The sequence below is a fragment of the Euphorbia lathyris genome, chromosome 1 (assembly GCF_963576675.1).
Source record: "Euphorbia lathyris chromosome 1, ddEupLath1.1, whole genome shotgun sequence".
NCBI classification, from domain to species: Eukaryota; Viridiplantae; Streptophyta; class Magnoliopsida; order Malpighiales; family Euphorbiaceae; genus Euphorbia; species Euphorbia lathyris.
In genome coordinates, this window is record NC_088910.1 from 127,716,778 (window position 1) to 127,735,393 (window position 18,616).

The 18,616-nt window shown below is 33.1% G+C and overlaps 1 protein-coding gene across 1 annotated transcript; it reads right to left on the bottom strand.

Moving 5' to 3' along the window:
• Nucleotides 1-6,004: 6,004 nt before the first annotated feature.
• Nucleotides 6,005-8,268, bottom strand: LOC136210961 (dof zinc finger protein DOF4.6). Its single transcript, XM_066002438.1, has 2 exons — nt 8,038-8,268; nt 6,005-7,138 (listed from the first exon to the last, which is right to left on the bottom strand). Exons 1-2 carry the CDS (start codon nt 8,059-8,061, stop codon nt 6,287-6,289), a joined length of 876 nt encoding a protein of 291 aa, XP_065858510.1. The 5' UTR covers nt 8,062-8,268; the 3' UTR covers nt 6,005-6,286.
• Between the last annotated feature and the right edge of the window lie 10,348 nt (nt 8,269-18,616).

Consider the following 18,616-nt stretch of genomic DNA (forward strand, 5'->3'; position numbering starts at 1 on the left):
AGATAATATAATTCAAGATAACATATGATATTATTAAATAAAATTTGATAATGGAATGCATTTAATCTTAATAAAATATTTGATTTTTTTTTAAGTAAAGACTGGATTACAGGCTAAGATCAGAATGTAAAGAGTCTAACTAGGTTTGCACTTCCATAAACCCAATCAAAAACTCAAACCCGAGAAGTAAAAAATATATGAGAAAAATTAAGAAAAACGAAATTGTTTTAAACAATATATATCATCAGAAATAAATTTATTGCAAAAAAAGCTAGTGCAGAATTCCACCAAACAATATGATCCGTTGTGACTCCAAATTTAGCCAATGCATCAGTCGTTCTATTTCCTTCGCGAAAAATATGAGTAACATTTAGATCCATAGAAGAACAATGTCGAAGACAAGCAATCCAATCTTGTCGCAGTGCCCATAGAACAACTAGAGTGTGCTTCCTAAGCAAATTTACCACATAAACAGAATCACATTCCACCCATAGTTTGTGTAACCCTTTTTCCCAAGCAATCTGAATATAAAAAATAATGGCTTTCAATTCGAAAATATGCGTAGAGGGGAGTATCCACTCAAAACGCAAAACAACCGCGAGCAAATCCTCGAGTAGTGCGAAACACTCCCCATGCACCCCTTATTCATGTATTAACATTTGTTGAACCATATGTGTTAACTTTGAGCGATCTATGTGGAGGACGAACCCAAGTAACACTAACTATATTAGGAGCTCGAGGGGGTCTAAGGGGAATACGTAACTGCCTAAGAACACGAAGTTCATCAATACTCTTTTTCATATGACCTTTATTACCAATACCGCCTTTACGAATCATAATCCAAAGCCTACGAAGTACAAGATAAATTGATGGTGTTTCATTATAAAAAAATCGCAATATTTCTAGTGTGCCACAGAATCCAAATCAAACTAACAACTCCAACTGACCATAACAAACCCACTTGAGAACTGAAGCTATGATTTAAACAATTCAAGATAAGAGTAACTAGGGAATCTATCAATAAATATGTTTACTAAAAAGAGAGCCCAACGCTCTCCAAGCAACCTGAGAAAAAGAATTGTGAACCATAATATGTTCAATTAATTCCGAGATCGCTTTGCATAAAATACAATGGGAAACAGTAGGCATGCCATGCTTCTACAATTAGTCATGCGTGGACATGTAACCCCATAAAGCCCTCCAGTAAACGATTGAACGAGAAGGAGGAATGACTTCAGACCAAATAACTTGCGCCCTTGAACCATTGCTGCATTATTACCCAATGAAAAGTAGAAATCCTTGACAGTAAAAATACATGAAGAAGAACCTGTCCAGACGCAGAAGTACGTCCTCATCATCACCGCTACATATTTGTTCTAACTTCTTCCATAATAACCTCGCAGAAGCATCAAATAAAAAGGATTTAGAGAAATCCTTGTGAATTGAGTTCAAGATCCAAGAAATAACCAAACAACCAGTCTCTTTCCATGTATCACATGCATGAGTATTTTTTAGAGGAGGGGGTCTATTTTGATAAACTTCAGCATCTGCTTCACTAGTAAGGCTCAAACCATCACATAACTCCAGGTTGAATAATTATTGTTAGTGAACGATGTGCTAACTAGCATTGTGCCTGGATTATCATTAGCTGAACTAGTGGAATGTGGAGTCTGGTTCTGATGTGAATCGTTTCCTTCTTGTTTTCCTTCTGATTGTGGATTCAGATGCAAATTTCCTCCTCTACAATGCATCTCTAGTTATGGTGAAATGAAATCTTCATGCAATCGTGATGTTTCTCCTTCACATTTTTGTTATTCTGAAAAATTGTCAAAATCTGATTCAACCTATACTTGTGAATGAATTTGGACTTGTTTCTTGAATTAGATATAACATTCTTCTTCTTCTCATAACCATACTTTGATACCATGAAAGTAAGTATGGATCGAAAAAGAGAGAGAAAATGATTCATTGATTGTAAAATATCTAGATAATTCCACATATAATGAGAAAGAACTATATATACACAAGTAATATAACAAATCATCAATCCTAACTAATCATTTGTCATTCCTCTAAAATTACTAATAGAATGTGTACCATCTAACTAATTATGTTGACTTGTCATTCCTCTAATTAGTTCATCTTGCACTTCCTCAATTTCAACAGAGTCGAACCCAAATTTTAGAGCTTGACCTCACCCATTTTCGGGTCGAGCTGAATCTATCTAGACTCGATCTCAGTTCAACTCCTTAACATCGCTATCACATTTGTACACGTATCTTTGTTCACCTACTTATGAGGATAACATGACATACATATATGAAGTAGAGATAATATAATTCATGTCATGATGATAGAGTTTCGTTAATAATGTCTAAAATTGATCTAGTTCTACAATATTAAGATACTCAATTATAACATTCATAGATGTAAAATTACTCTTTAACTTGTAAAGATAAAAATATTTTTTTATATATTCTCATGAGGCATTTGGGATTAGGTCCAAATCTATATGAGTTGGGCTTCCATGGCCTGATACAGATTGAAAGGCGATAGTGAAGATTTTAATCGTAAACTAACAAATGTGTTCTTCTCCTTCTAAACTAGAAGGAGTGAATCCCAGAATAAAAGGTATAAACCTTGAGTTCTCAAAGAGAAAGTTTTATTGATTCATAAAAGTTATTTATCCTTACAAAAATGAGGGTTTAAATACTTCCCCTAAGGACAACGAAATGACAAGGAATACCCCTACTAGGGTTACAATAAAGAAGAAAAAGAAAGGGTAAAATAGGTAATATGTCCAGACAAATAGTGTACGAGGTATAGTTAAGGACTGTCAGGTTTATTGGCTGGTTTCCTTCGCAAGGAAGCAAGGTTGAGGATTCGTCCTGATATTCAGTATCGATACGCCATAGGAGATGCGCCCTTTATACACTCCTAGGATTCGTCCTGATTGAGACGTCTTATGATGCACGTGCTGTTTGTATGGTCCGTGGTGTGAGAGGGTTCGCCAGGTTGTTTTGACTGGCGGCTCCAAATAGGATGTCCGCATCACGGCTCATAGAGAAACTAAATCCCAAATCTAACGGTGGAAAAACAAAGTGACATTCACCCGATCCCATCACAAATTACAATAGATCTCCTAACAGGACTCGTCGCCTATAAAACACTCAGAAGCCCAAGCCTAAGCTAGATAATTTTTATAACGACTCTCTCAAATCACTATACTATCCATTACTAACTTAAGCGTTAGAGTTTATACAGAAGACTGCTCCCGACACGGGTATGAATCCAGATCAAGACATCAAATTCTAAAAGATATAAAACCACATGTTTTATTTTTATAATTTACACTATTATTATCTTTAAGTGGATTACAGCAAAGAAACAAAAATGAAGTAATTTAATAATAATAGATCTAGAATTTAGAATAGTCATGAATGAGAGTGTATTGTAGTGCGGTGAATTATTCTCTAACACACTTGCCTAGGAGAATGTTTTGTGGGTCCCTTTTTCCTATACCAAAACATACCCATTTTCTCAAAGATCTCTCACAATCTTTCATTTAATATTTAATTTATATATAGGCCCTGTTTGGGAATTAGCTGTTAGTTGTTAGCGGTTAGCTGATTACATTAGCTGTTAGCTGATTACATTAGCTGATTTGACTATCTGATTTGATTAGCGGTTTGTGTAGACATGTTTGGTAAAAATTAGCTGATTGATAATAGCGGTTTGTGCAAAAAGATGAATAAGGGCATTAATTTTGGCGCAGGAGAAGAGGGAGTCTATCTATTAGGGTTAAAGAAGTCCATTAATTTTAATATTGCAAATGCTAATGGAAAAAGCTCCTTTTAAGAGCTTTTTCTAAATTAGCGTTTTCATCCCAAACCCCTCTCCACCAAACACTCCAATTAGCGGTTTCAGTGGTCAAACCTCTAAAGTTGGTCAAAACCGCTATTTTTATCCCAAAACGCTCTTTACCAAACAGGACCATAAAAAACTTTACACAATTCAATCAAATTTGGTTCAAATCTTATTAAATTTTTACTAAATCTATATTTCAATTAAACTATGTCAATTACCTAATTTTGTTTAATTAGATTCAAACTCATTGTTTCATTATTATTTTTAGGGACACTTTGAAATTTAGTTTTATAATTATTAAATGAGAGCGAATTTAACGATCTAGACTTAAATGGCCAAATGAATTTGGTCATTCACCATTAGATCCAGACTTATTAAATATATTTTTTAATAATGAGACTTTTTTTTTTTAAATTTGCGCACAATGCGCTTACATTAAAGAAAAAAGAAAAATTCTCAACCCATCCGGATGTGATTCAAACTCATGACCCTAGTCATATATAGGTATGATCTCAACCACTAGGCTAAGAACTTCATCACATTTTAATACATTTTAATAATGAGACTTGAAATTGCATCGATAAACATTAAACTTAAGATCGCACTATTTTTTTTATATTGGAGCTCAACTTGCACTCCTCTAATAATTATATAGCTAAAGTTATCTTTGTCTTTTTTAATACTAATTAAATATTTTATATCTATTATTTAAAGTAAATCAATAAAAATGAGCTATAAAAAATATAACAAAAAAATGGTTTTTTTAAACTTATTTTATTATTTTACTTCAAAGAATAAATATAAAGTGTTTATTTTTTTTCAAAATAAACTAAAAGTGTTTAATTCAAATTTAAAAAAAAACTTTCTATAGCTATTTTGAAAGTAAAATCTAACCAATAAATATCATGAGAAATAGTTCAATTCATTATTAGTTGATTTTAATGTTTAATTAGTATATATTATATAGTATTTGATTAAAATTAACAAACAACTAAATAACTATTTTAGAAAGAAAATCATGTAAATAAAATTATTTCACTTGTTTTTAATTTTTAATATATTTTATATAATGTAAGTTTTTATCTTTAACATTTGATTTATTATCATAAGATTTAAATTCGAATTCTCTAGGCGCTAAACCCAATTATTATATCTTAATAGTAGTACTACTTTATAGTACTGATATATAATCATATCTTAAGAATTCTTTTATTTTTATTTTTTTAAGGAAAATTTGGATGAAATGATTGCTTAAAATGAGGTAATTAATGTATGAAAGCACATTGGAGACTATTTTTGATTTAGATATCAGAAATTTAGACTTTTTGACACAAAGAGAGAAGTTCATTGGATCTAAGAACAAAAAACAAAAACTTTGAATTTGCTCTATTAATTGAAGATCCTAATAGTAATTAATCAAGAAAATTGAATGAAAAAAAATAATTGATGCACAAAAAAATCCTTAATTTTATCCATACAAATTCTCATACATTCTACAATTTTTTTTATCAACATTAATAATACTAATTAATATCATTAATGATTTCTTCCAAAAAAAAATATTATTTATTATTAATTATATCATTTAAGATATAATAACACATTTATTCTAAAATATATGTTTTTTTAATTAAAGGCTGGTTATCGAGGAAGAGCCGAAGACGGACATCCCAGCAAATCTGGCACCCCCGACCTCAACCCCATGACCCCCGAACCAATATTATTAAAAGAGAAAATAAAAAAACCGAAAACAAAAGAATGAAAGAAAAAAAAATTACAGAACAAGACCAAGAGAAACGGTAAGAGCACTGTCCTCCCCTATTATGAAGAAAAGCTAAAATATATGTTGTTTAAAATAAAATTTTGTAAAATTAAGAAGTAAAAAAAAAGACAATACATCCTATAATATCATTTTTAATGACTGATAATTTCCACATAATATTCATTTTCTACTCATTAATTATAATACAATTAAAATAAATAAATTTATAAAGTGGCAATCTTTTCTCTATTCTGAGAAGTTTAGCAAGAGTAAAATTAAGAAAATGAGTAAAATTGAATAAAAACGATTCATAATTCAAAATTCTTATCCCTACTTTAAGCGACATATAATTCAGAATGGAGAGAGCAGTAATTAAAAGACATAAAATAACATTAACTCTTCAAGAATTATTTCTAATCCTTATAATAAATACACCAACCCTTAAAAATGAAGCCAATCTAAAAGAAGCTTCAAATTACTCCCATAAAAATAAAAATTACAAAGCAAAATATTAATTATAGAGAAGAAAATATATAAACCCCAATATGTATAAATATTATATTATCCCTAATTGTTAGTAATCAAGAAATCCAAACAAAGTCACCCCACCTTAATTAAGAAAATTAATTCCTTTTTCCCCCAAAAAAAAATTAAAAATTACCATGATGATCCATTTCCTCCTCCTCCTAACATTCCACTCCAAAATCCAGCTTGTTCTTCTCTATTAACATGGTGATCATGATCATCAATTTCATTTTGATCACCATTATTATTGCTTGAAGAAACTTGCTTTAGATCTTCAAATGGAAAAAGAACCCTCCCACTTGTGTTTTCATTACATCCATACCCTCCATTTCCACTTCCAATCCCATCTAATGAAAAATTCAAAGAGGGTTTGAAATCATGAATTGGAAAATTTGTGTTGTAAGAGTTTGGATCTTGAATTTGCATAGGCAGAAAAGAATTCAATCCCCCCCTCGTGGAAAACCCCGTCAGCAGCTCCAGAGCCGACACCTGGCTCTGGAGCCGCGTGTCAGTAGAAGCAGAAGGAGCAACATCAGATTGAATCATTTCGGAGAAAGTACTCCTAGGAAAAGCTAGGTTTAGATCATGATTAGGGTTTCGAAAATGATTAGGATTAGGATTAGAATTAGAATTCGAAGACGAAGAAGGGGGTGTGATGAGATCAGGGAGTTTCTTATTGAAAGTAGATGAAATTGAAGAAGAAGATGAAGATGAAGATGATCTTTTGTTCTTTCTAGAACCACCACCAACAGGAATATTCCTGAGAGAACCACCTTCAGTCCAGTATCTTCTACAAGTCTTACAAAAGTATCTAGGTTGTGTAAGACTGTAATTGTTGTAATAACAGAATTTTGTGTTTGTTGAATTGCACCTTGGACAGTTTATTACTTGTTGTTCTTTTGTTGTTTTGATCTTTCCTCCTACTCCTCCTCCTCCTGGTTTTGGACATGTTACTATGTCTTCTATTGGCTTCACCACTATCTCCTGCAAAAAAAAAAATGAAGTTTTTAGTACTTTTTTCCATCATTTTATGATCTAAAAAAGGTAAAAACAATCATAAAAGAGGTGAGGAGAAGGTAGAAGGTGAGAAAGGTGAGAATTCTGCACCCCCGACCACCGGAATCCATCCTTGGAAGGGGGAAGAAGGTTTGGAGGTGCTGCAGTGAGTGACGGATCCAGAATTCACTGATAAAGTTGCTTGGATGCTCATATTGTTGAGCCTCGTACACAGATTCTGACGTTTTTTAGCGACCAGTAGATGTTTGAGCCCCCTATCCACCCCCTTTGGATCCGTCTCAAGATTCACTAAAAGGGATGCTCAATGGATATTGTTTGAGTGCTTTTGTTTAAAAACACAGAAGCTTCTTTCTGACATTTTCCAGCGATCAGTAGATGTTGGATCGAGCCTCTATGGATCCGTCTCAAGATTCACTAAAAGGGATGCTTGGGATGCTCAATAGGTATTGTTTGAGTGCTTTTGTTTAAAAACAAAAGCCTCATACACAGTTTCTTACGTTTTTCAGTGACCAGTAGATATGGATCGAGCCCCCATCCATCCCTCTCTGGATCCGTCTCAAGATTCACTAAAATGGACGCTTGGGATGCTCAATCCATATTGTTTGAGTACTTTTGTATAAAAACATAAAACCCTTCACACACAGTTTCTGACGTTTTTCAGCCACCAGTAGATGCTCGAACCCCATACACCCCTCTCTGGATCCGTCCCTGACTGCAGTTACCCCCTAAAACCTTATTCCCATAATGGGTGGGTGAGAATTTTGCACTCCAACCACCGGAATCCAAGATGGTCTCGGGATATTGTCTTCCATCCCGAGACCCGCTCTGATACCACTGATAGAAATAAGAGTAGATCTGATAATTACCTGAGGCCAGTGAGCAGTATCCATGGATGAATAAAACTGATCAAGAAGAAGAAGAAAGAAGAAAGTGGAGAGAAGAATTAAAGTTGGGATCTTTTGGAGAAAAATAAAAGGACAAGAGAAAAAGACACTCTTTTTATTTATTTTTATATATATTTATTTTGTTTTGTGGGAAGTGGTTTGGAAAAGAGGAAGGAATGTTTGGAAATGGTTTTGAGTGCTGTGGCTGCTAGCTTTATGCTACATTCAAGAAAGAAAGAAAGAGAGAGATGTAATATATTATATTATTAATATGTAAAATCCAATATTTTCTATTATAAGAACATTTTAATTTCTGAGTGGAGAATATTTGTCTGTTCAATTATATATATGTATAATGTATGTAGCTTTTCGAATAATACTCTTTTACAGCAAATTTTGTCAAGGTCGGTCCGGTTACAATTAATAAATTTTTGCTTTTTATGTTCTTGTTTGAATTGTTATAGTGTATATAAAATTGGGGTAAATTGTATCAGCTTTTTATTTTAATAAATTCAGAGAGTAAAAATTACTGGAATAATAACGTGATAATCATAATGTGGTCCTGCTTCAAATCGTTCAGAGATGGGAGAGGTTATTGATGATATCAGACAAATTTTACTTAGACATCCAGATTATTTTGTGACCTTCATCTTGAGATTAGCGAATGGAGTGGTTCATGCTATGGCTCGACATGTTCGGTCCAATGCTAGTTTGTATAGTGATTTTAGTCACATGAAAATCATGTATATGCCACGTAATAGCTAATATATGTAAGGTAAATTACATCCATGACACCTGAACTTTGACCATTTTCACGGTTTGTCCATTGGACTTGAAAAATATGGATCAATAGTAATAGTGGCCATGAATGTAATTTAGTGTAAAGTTCAATGGTTTTTATGTTATATTTTGAAGTTCATTAATAATATCGTAAAAATGGATAAAGTTCAGTGACTATGAGTGTAATTTACCCTATATATATATAGTAAACACGTAGCCATTTGAAGTTGTTGAATTAAGTAAATAATAAATACTCTTTCCATTTTAAATTATATGTCGTTTAAGGGGAAAGAATTTTTCACATTATAGGTCATTTTTACTTAATTTCACTCATTTTCTCAGTTTTACCCTTGCTAAAAGTTCTCCCTTTGATAACGTATATTTTCATGAAAAAATACAGTTTAATTCTACAAGGAAGAATATAGAAAGTTTATTTGAGGATATTAGGTGAGAATAGAGATAAGATTGCGCCACTTTATAAAGTATTTATTTTATAATTGTATTGTAATTAACGAGAAGAGTGTGAATATTGTGTGAAGATTAGGCATAAAAAAAGGAGATTATATGATAGTATTTTCTTTTTAAGTCTTATTTAATAGATTCTTAATTTACAAAGTTTTACCTTAAATAATATATAATTTAAGACGGGCTATAATTTTTATTTTATTTTTACAAATGGATGTAATGTCATACGTAGACCTGGCCATGGGTCGGGCCAGACGGGCTTTTCTATAGAAGTCCTCAGTCCAAGCCCAGCCCAGCTCAGCCCACTAGTAATTTAGGCGGACTCGGGTTGGACTGGGTTCGGGTTTAAAAATCAAATCCCAAGCCCAGCCCATGTAAACCCACCTAAACATATATACATAATTTTTTAATTATAAAAAATAAAATTTAATACTTAAAAATAAATATTTAATATATAAATATATACAATTTATTAATTAATATTAATAGACAGGCCGGGTTAGACCGGTCTGTGCTATTTTTATTAATCCCAAGCCCGCCCAAAAAATAGGTGGGATTTAGCGGGCATGGGCCGGACTGAGCCTAACAACAATTATTATTGTCCAAGCCAAGTCCAAGGGATACGGGTCTGAGCGGATACCCGGACCCGTGGACAGGTCTAGTTATACGTAAAAGTCAATAATTTTCAACGTGATTGTCATGTCACAATTTAGGTTTTTTTTTTGTCTAAAAAGACCGAAATGATTTTATTGAAATAAAAATGAAAGTTGAATAATTTTACTGATACAAAATAAAATTCAACAAGGATACTAATTCCAAAGATTTTTATTTAAATATTAATATTTAATAAGTTATTATTTTGAGTTACTTATGGGTTGATTTTTTAATTTTTTTAATGAATTACAAATCAATTTTAATTAAAAAATTGAAGGCCTTGAAAAAATATGAGGGCTAAAATACTTGTTTTAATGACTTTGTGATTAAACCGACCATGTCTGCAGTTATCTTTTGTCGTCTTATCTTTCTCTATGAATGTATTTAACCAAAATCGATTTTGTGATTTTTTTTACAAACTCAGTGTCTGTTTGGCTACTTATTGTTTGCTGTTTCTGTTTGCTTTTCGAAAAGACTATTTTTACAAAAAGTAGAGATTCTCTGTTTTTGTAAAAAAAACTACTTTTCAACTCTAAAAGTCAAAGAGGAAGTATCTAACCAAACACTTAAAACTCTGCATTTTAAAGTAACCAAACATCTATCAATCTACCATCTATAGATACAACTTCCTTTGATTTGCTGACCATAGAACCTAGACAAAGTCTTCTTTCACTTGTGTATAGGTCAGCAGATTTCAGTCATTTTGCTGTTTTTTTTGTTTTCTTCCTTTAGTTTTTTGGTTTAGAGAAACATCTCTCTCATTTCATTTCATACTCTTTTTGTATTTTTTAATTAAATAGGAATTAGTTCATGCATGTGTTTTATGTATTTATATTATTACTTCAAATCTACTATAAGTAAATTACTATAAATTATATCTATCTTGGTATTATCTTATTAATCAATTATAGGTATTTAAATAATTGATATGCAAGATGCTAATTAATTCACTAGATCAATGGAATAACTTCAAATTAAGATATTAAAATGAGTTGTGGTATTATAATCATATTAAAGTGATTTTTGTTTATAGATAATGAAAGCTAAAAACAAATAAAAAGATAAAAGGCTACATCAAATAGTAAGTATTTAGGGGATCGAGGTTCCGATTTTAATGCAGAAAGTCTTTGATATTCGAAGGAGCATTGAGAGTAACACCAATAAGAAGAGGACGAGCAAAGATCAGGAAGTCAAGAGTGAGTGGCCAATTTATAAGGAGAATAATAATGAAACTAGGGATAAGATAAACAACAAAAAATGCGTAATTGTGTATAGTCAGACATAACTTCAAACAATACATGATACGGGACATCAAAACTTAAGGTAAGAGAGGCAACCCATTAATAAGATAAACTACAGTGTTAAAGGCGTGTGACCAAATGAAGTAGGTAAACGAGCATGCTTCAATCAAGCAAGGCCATTTTCAACAATACGCTTATCTTTTTGTTTAATACAACCATTTTGTTCTCGGGTATAAGGGCAAAAGGATCTTTAAACAATCCCATCATCAGACAAATATTTAGTTAAAACACAATATTCACCACCCGATTAGATTGAAAAGATTTAATAGGAACACCAAAGTATTTCTCAACCATAATACAAAACGTACAAACACATCAAACACCTCAGATTTGCGTTTTTTAGAAAATAAATCCATGAATATTTTATATAATGATCGAAAAATAACACATAACATGATTATCCATCATGAGAAGCAATTTTCACAAGACCCCACAAATCAGAACAACTCATTGTAATAGGTGAGTAGCAACAAATGAAGATTTAACAAATGACAATTTATGAATTTTACTCAAAACAACAAGCGTCACACAAAGACGAATTTTTGTCATTAGAAGCTAAAATAACATTGAATTATAGCAATTTCCTAACTACTGGAATTGCACCATGGCCTAAACGAGTGAGCCAAGTGGGTAGAACTGCAAAATTTATTGGAATTGTAAGAGATGATGATACTAGTAGATTATAAAGACCATCCTTAGTCTGCCCATTGAGGAGAAGTGTAAACAAACCAACTGAGTGGATAGGGATTTGAGAACCATTACCAAGTGTAACTTATGTAGACCTTGATACTCAGGATGAAGGTGGAGATTCCAGATCCAAGGTTAGGTGATGAGTAGCCTTAGTATCCATGACCCAATATTGAGTATTAGAAGACGATGCCAGATTGGCAAAAGGCCACACATTGTTACGTGGTTTTTTTAAAACACTTGTGAGGAACACTTATTAGCACGGTGTCCACGCCCATTGCAATTATAATAGATAACAATAGATAAATCATTAGGAGCTGAATTCGATCCATCGGCCCAGTCTTAATGCTCAACTAAGTAGTGTTGAGTAGGCTGAAAGTTGTTGGTCCATCCTTTCGAGATGAACGCCCTCGTCATGGCCACAAAAGGGTTGATTCCCCCTAGCAACATAATGTATCTGGTGGCGCCAAATCCGAGATAGTATATCTAGTAAGTTGTACTTCTTCATTTAATAATAAACTATAAAGATGATCAAAAGCAACAAGAACTAATTGAGCTTCCAAAGGGCGAGCAAAAGGTTGATAAGAAGGGCCTAAAGCAACCATAAAGTTATCATGTCCCATAGGATGTTGAAGAATTGCCAATTGATCGAAAAAAGCTTTTGCTTTATGCATATAAACCGCGATGGAATCAGAATCACATTTAAGGCTAAGCAATTATTGATGGAGATTGCGTACCTAAGGGTGAGAGCCCAAAGCAAAAGTCGTGTGAAGTTTTTGGCATGCTTCTTTAACTGTAAACAAACTAATCAATTGAGGAAGCATATTTCCAGAGATGTAAGATTACAAAAAAGACAGAATCTGGAGGTCTTATTGTTCCCAATCAGCATAACCAGGTTTTTCAAATGAAGGATTTGGTGTCGCAACAATATGATGATAAAGACGAGATCCTTTAAGGACTAGTTCGATTTGTGCTCACCAAATCAAGAAATTTGTGGAGTTTAATTTCGCATATATACTATGGATTATTGTACACGAGTGTTGCGATTGAGACATGTTGTTGCTCAATTGGAAGGTAACTAGAGACGAAACAGTCATGGTGGAGGAAGGTGAACTTGTTGCCGCATCAATAGAGGAAGAAGTATAAGACATATCGAAAATAGGAGAAAGAAAGAAAAGAAAAAGTACCGAGTTATCATAGAAAGATAAGGATATCACCTGTGAAGAAAAGATAACTAATACCCGAATTATGTTGAGACACATAAGTAGGCTGTATTTTTTTTTCTTGTTCATCATTTCTTTCAACATATGATCCAAACAAGCATACAAAGAACAAACAAATAAGGGAATATGAAATCGCTTTGTCTAATCCCTCTTCCATATAGAAACAGAACATACATTTCATACTAACGTGATTTATATATTTCAAATCATTATCTATCTATATATATGATATAAATACAATAATCGTATTATACACGGATTGTAGGCGGATTCTCACTAACAACAAAATTAAAATTCCTAAAACTTCAAATTAATCACAATTCGACTATCATTACAAACTCTTAAATCTATCAATGGAGATTGGAGATATAGCATTTTATAGTTAAGAATCTTAAGATATCAAAAGGCTTAATTATTATGTTTGCATAATTTCTTGTCAATCAAGACTCATGCTTGTACTAGGTTATGGCTAGCTTGTAATTAGTCATTATTATGTTTTAATTATCATTGGTTCCAACCTAACCCAAATAATAATAAAATCAAGTTCAGACAAAAAAAACAAAAACAAATATCACCTTACTAGTAATTAACTTTTAAAATAATTGGAAAATATTTAAATAATTATTCTTAAAACATAGTATAAATCTATTTTTTTTATACAAAGGCTTAATACATCGAGGAGCTAATGAACTTGAACTGAAAAATTGATTGGCCTCAAAATTTATAAAAACATATCGTTAGTCCATTGAATTTACTTAAAGTGACTTGATTAATTCTCTATGTCTACACGGAAAAACAAGAGAGAAGTTAAAGAAATTAAAATGTATATCACTTTAAACAAGTTTATGGAACAAATAGATCACCTGTTAAGCAAATCTAAGAGGCCAACAAGTCATTTTTAAAAATTCGGGTGGCCAATTTTACGCCTAACATAATAAATGATAAATTTATACCCCTAAAAGTTTGCAAGTTTGACCAATTTTACCCTTAACTATAATTAGATTGTACGTAGTCATGAATCTCGTTATTTCGACTCCACTTGTACGTCATGATATCACTAATTAGTAACATATCAAAGACACGTCCGCACACGTGAAAAAATTCAAAAAATACATCTCGTGCGTACACGTGTTTTTTATCTAGTGTAGCACACGCGATAAATTTTTTTAACATCTTTAATATTTTTTTCGCGTGTATACAAGTATTTTTTAGAGGTAATAACGAGATTCATGATTGTGTAAAGTACTTCGTTAATAATGAATGAAAGTTTGTCCAACTTTTAAACGTTATGGGTAAAATTGGCTCACCTTAGAAACATTATTGATATACAGTAGTACTTATTTGGATCCTGAATGACCAAACACCGTTAGATCTATACTTATTAAAATTCTGTGGTAGATATTCAAAACATCTAATGTTAAATTTAATAAGCCTAAATCTAACGGTGATGACAAATTCATTTGCTCATTCAGATTCAAGTGAACATTACTGTATAATGATGCTTGCAAAATATATAACAATAAATAGGACAAATGTATCCTATCGCAGCAAGTAGTATAGTGCTTAAGCACAAGATCGAACCACAAAGACTATTTACCACAACTAATCGGTCTAAGGAATAGAACGCAATTGTTCGGAAGGTTGAATATTTAGTTGAGTTGTTAAAAGAGATAAATTTCTAAAACAAAAGATAAAAGTGATTGAAGGGGTAGGATTTGATTCAATTGATGAAACAACCTGAGATGGGGATGCTCTTAATTGGTCTCCATGTATAATATGTTGGGATTCAGATGTATATCCGAAGGACGATTGACGATAATCACCTAGTCAACTACATAAATATGGTCAATCATGGCAGTCTATTCACATACAGTCGGTTGACGGAGTGATTAGGCATACAACTTAGGGCATGCAAAGCATTCGGTTCTGTGTGATTGAGGCCAAAGCCGTAGCCCAACCACTGAACCGCACTCCTAGTGGTCTCTAGCAAGGTCAGATCATGCTAATTCGGAATAGGTAGTTCCTGTAGGAAAATAGACAAGCCTAGGCATAGCGGAATAATAAAATTTTATATATTTTATCTATTTCCCTTTTCCAAGATCTGTTAATTGTTATTTCATATAAAGAGGGATAGATAGTAATACCTTTACTGATGAACTATCTACCGTTGCAAACGAAGTGCCCACAACTTGTTATTATCAACTCGTGAACCACGAACGTTTGATTCAACACAAAACCAAAAGATAATCAGTGATCAACCTTCAATGAATAACAATCGCAATGATTTCCTCTAACAGAAATCGATACGAGATCAAAGAGGGAGTAAGAAATAAAGTAAATTAGTCGAGACGAAAGACGAAACGATTCCTCCTCTCCCTTTTGTGTTGGTCGAATTTTAGGGGTTAGAGAGTCTATTTATAGACTTTTCTTAACCCTAATCCCAGTTGTGTTAGGTAATTAAATAATTGGAATCTTATTCGGAATAGGATTCCTAATTAGATAATTAAATAAACACTTTACTATTATCTAAATAATAACTAATTATATCTAGACAATTATTATTAATCAAATTAATAATTAATTAATGTTAGAGATAATTAATTAGAGTTTCGATCACATAAAAACTTCTAATTAATATTATCAGATAATCTTTTAATTTAATTGATAACCATAATCAAATTAATTTATCCCTAAATTAATAAAAATTTCGGCCCATATGTGTATGTCCCACTAATTACATTTTCATCCTCCGATTCCAAGTCCCATATGCGACCCATTAGGTTCTTAATTGCCACTAGCCGTATATATCATTTGAAATTATTCATTACGATTAATTCCAACATATATATAACGGAATACCGTCGAGAGTTGTTACTAGCAGAACCTATGATATTCCCCCAGAGCAATTAAGAAGTCAGGTTGATAACTGACATTAACCTTTCTGTATTAGGTACAGTATAATACGATCCTTCATCAACTATATCCTATCGGTCAATTCCTTATAACCATGGAATGTGTCAAGGTTACATATAACGAAGAGTCTGATTTTACTTGTACAGGTTGAATTCACTCTGAAAGATAAGTTAAGTGAAATGTTTATTTCTACTCTTAACTGTATCACCTTGCAAGGATTTCAGTCAATTCACCACAAGCGGCCCTTAAGATATATCTCCCATTTATCGGGAGTGACGAATGCTCAATCTGACATTAACCATTCTGTAATTACTTCGCGTAATACCCAACCCTGCTCTCACACACCCTAAGCTCTCACCTATTGGATCGTGCTCGCACAAAATCAAAGTATCAGACTCCGCAATCCAGAATTACTAATTAATGAATGTTTGAGTCTGAGGATTAGTTATACCTACTAATACCGATGAGATGAACAGTTGACACATTAGATAAATCACTCCATTCTGTTATCTCAAGTCGGGTCCCAATCCTAATGAACTCCTTCATCAGATCCATGTAACTGTCTAGATATCAGAATATCTAAAGCTTGTGAGATCAGCTTTCTATCTCGACAGAAAACACTGTTACATGCAAGTCTCAACAGCAATATGTCAATCCCTATAACATATTACTTGACTTGGGTCTACTTTAAGTCTATTAGTCTATTATAAAGTATAGTCTCACTTCATGCTTGTATGAACACTTTATAACTACTTGAATAAACTTAGGATTACTTCCTTTGCGAAAGATTTGTGCCTTTATATATAGTTACATATTAATGCTATATATGTGATTAAACAAATGACCAAATAAACAATTTATTCATTAATATTAATATCCAAAACAATTGTATTTAGGACACTAAATTCCAACATTCTCCCACTTGGACTAAAGCCAATTGTTTCTGAAACTAATACCAGAAGAACTAAGATGTTTATCGTGAGCTCTTTGTGGTAACAGCTTGGTCAACGGATCTGCAACGTTGTCCTCAGTGGGCACCTTTTCTATTCTCACATCTCCTCTTGCTATGATCTCCCTAATGAGATGATATCGCTTGAGATAATGTTTGGATGCATTATGAGATCGTGGTTCCTTTGCTTGTGCAATGGCTCCATTCTTATCACAGTACAGAGTAATGAGATTTACAATGTCAGGCACCACTCCTAGTTCTGTTACGAACTTTCTAATCCAAACAGCCTCCTTTGCCGCTTCTGCAGCTGTGATGTACTCTGATTCAGTCGACGAGAAAGCAACACTTCCTTGTTTGGAACTCTTCCAACTAACTGAACCTCCATTCAGGATAAACTGGTATCCTGATTGGGATCTGTAATCATTTTCATCAGTCAGATGACTAGCATCTGAATATCCTTCAATTTTCAATTCTCCTTGTCCATATACGAGGAACATGTCTTTAGTTCTTCTAAGATACTTAAGAATGTTCTTGACAGCAATCCAGTGATCAAATCCTGGATTCCCTTGATATCGGCTCGTCATACTTAATGCGAATGCCACATCAGGTCTAGTGCAAAGCATAACATACATGATCGAACCAACCGCGCTGGAGTAAGGAATTACAGCCATGCGATTCTTGTCACTATCCGTTTTAGGACACTGACCATTTGATAACTTGACACCATAGACCATTGGTAAGTTACCTCTTTTCGATTCATGCATGTCAAAACGTTTTAGCACTTTGTCAATATATGTAGATTGGGATAGTCCGAGCAGTCTCCTTGATCTATCGCGATAGATCTTGATCCCTAAGATGTAGGCTGCTTCTCCCAAGTCTTTCATGGAGAAATTACCCGATAACCAAACTTTTACTGTTTGCAACATTGCCACATCGTTTCCCATAAGTAGTATATCATCAACATATAGTACTAAGAAAACGACTGAGCTCCCACTTGTCTTCTTGTAAACACAAGCCTCTTCTGAGTTTTGTTCGAAACCAAATTGTTTTATGGTTTCATCAAAATGCTTGTTCCAGCTCTTAGATGCTTGCTTGAGTCCATAAATGGACCTTTGAAGTTTGCAAACCTTGGTTTCATCCTTCGATGTGAAACCTTCAGGTTGCATCATGTATACATCCTCAAGTAGGTTTCCATTTAGGAAAGCTGTTTTCACATCCATTTGCCAAATCTCATAATCAAAATGAGCGGCAATTGCAAGCAATATTCTGATGGATTTGAACATGGCTACTGGAGAGAAAGTCTCATCATAGTCAATACTTTGTTTTTGACGATATCCTTTCGCTACTAACCTAGCTTTGTAGGTACTAACCTTTCCATCCATGTCAGTCTTCTTCTTGAAGATCCACCTGCACCCAATGGGTTTTATCCCTTCGGGTGGATCAACCAAAGTCCACACTTGGTTAGTATATATGGAGTCCATTTCAGAATTCATGGCTTCAAGCCATGCTTTAGATTCTGGACTAGCAAGAGCTTCTTCGTAGGTTTCAGGTTCATCATCTAACACGGGAACCAGTTCGTTATCTCCCAC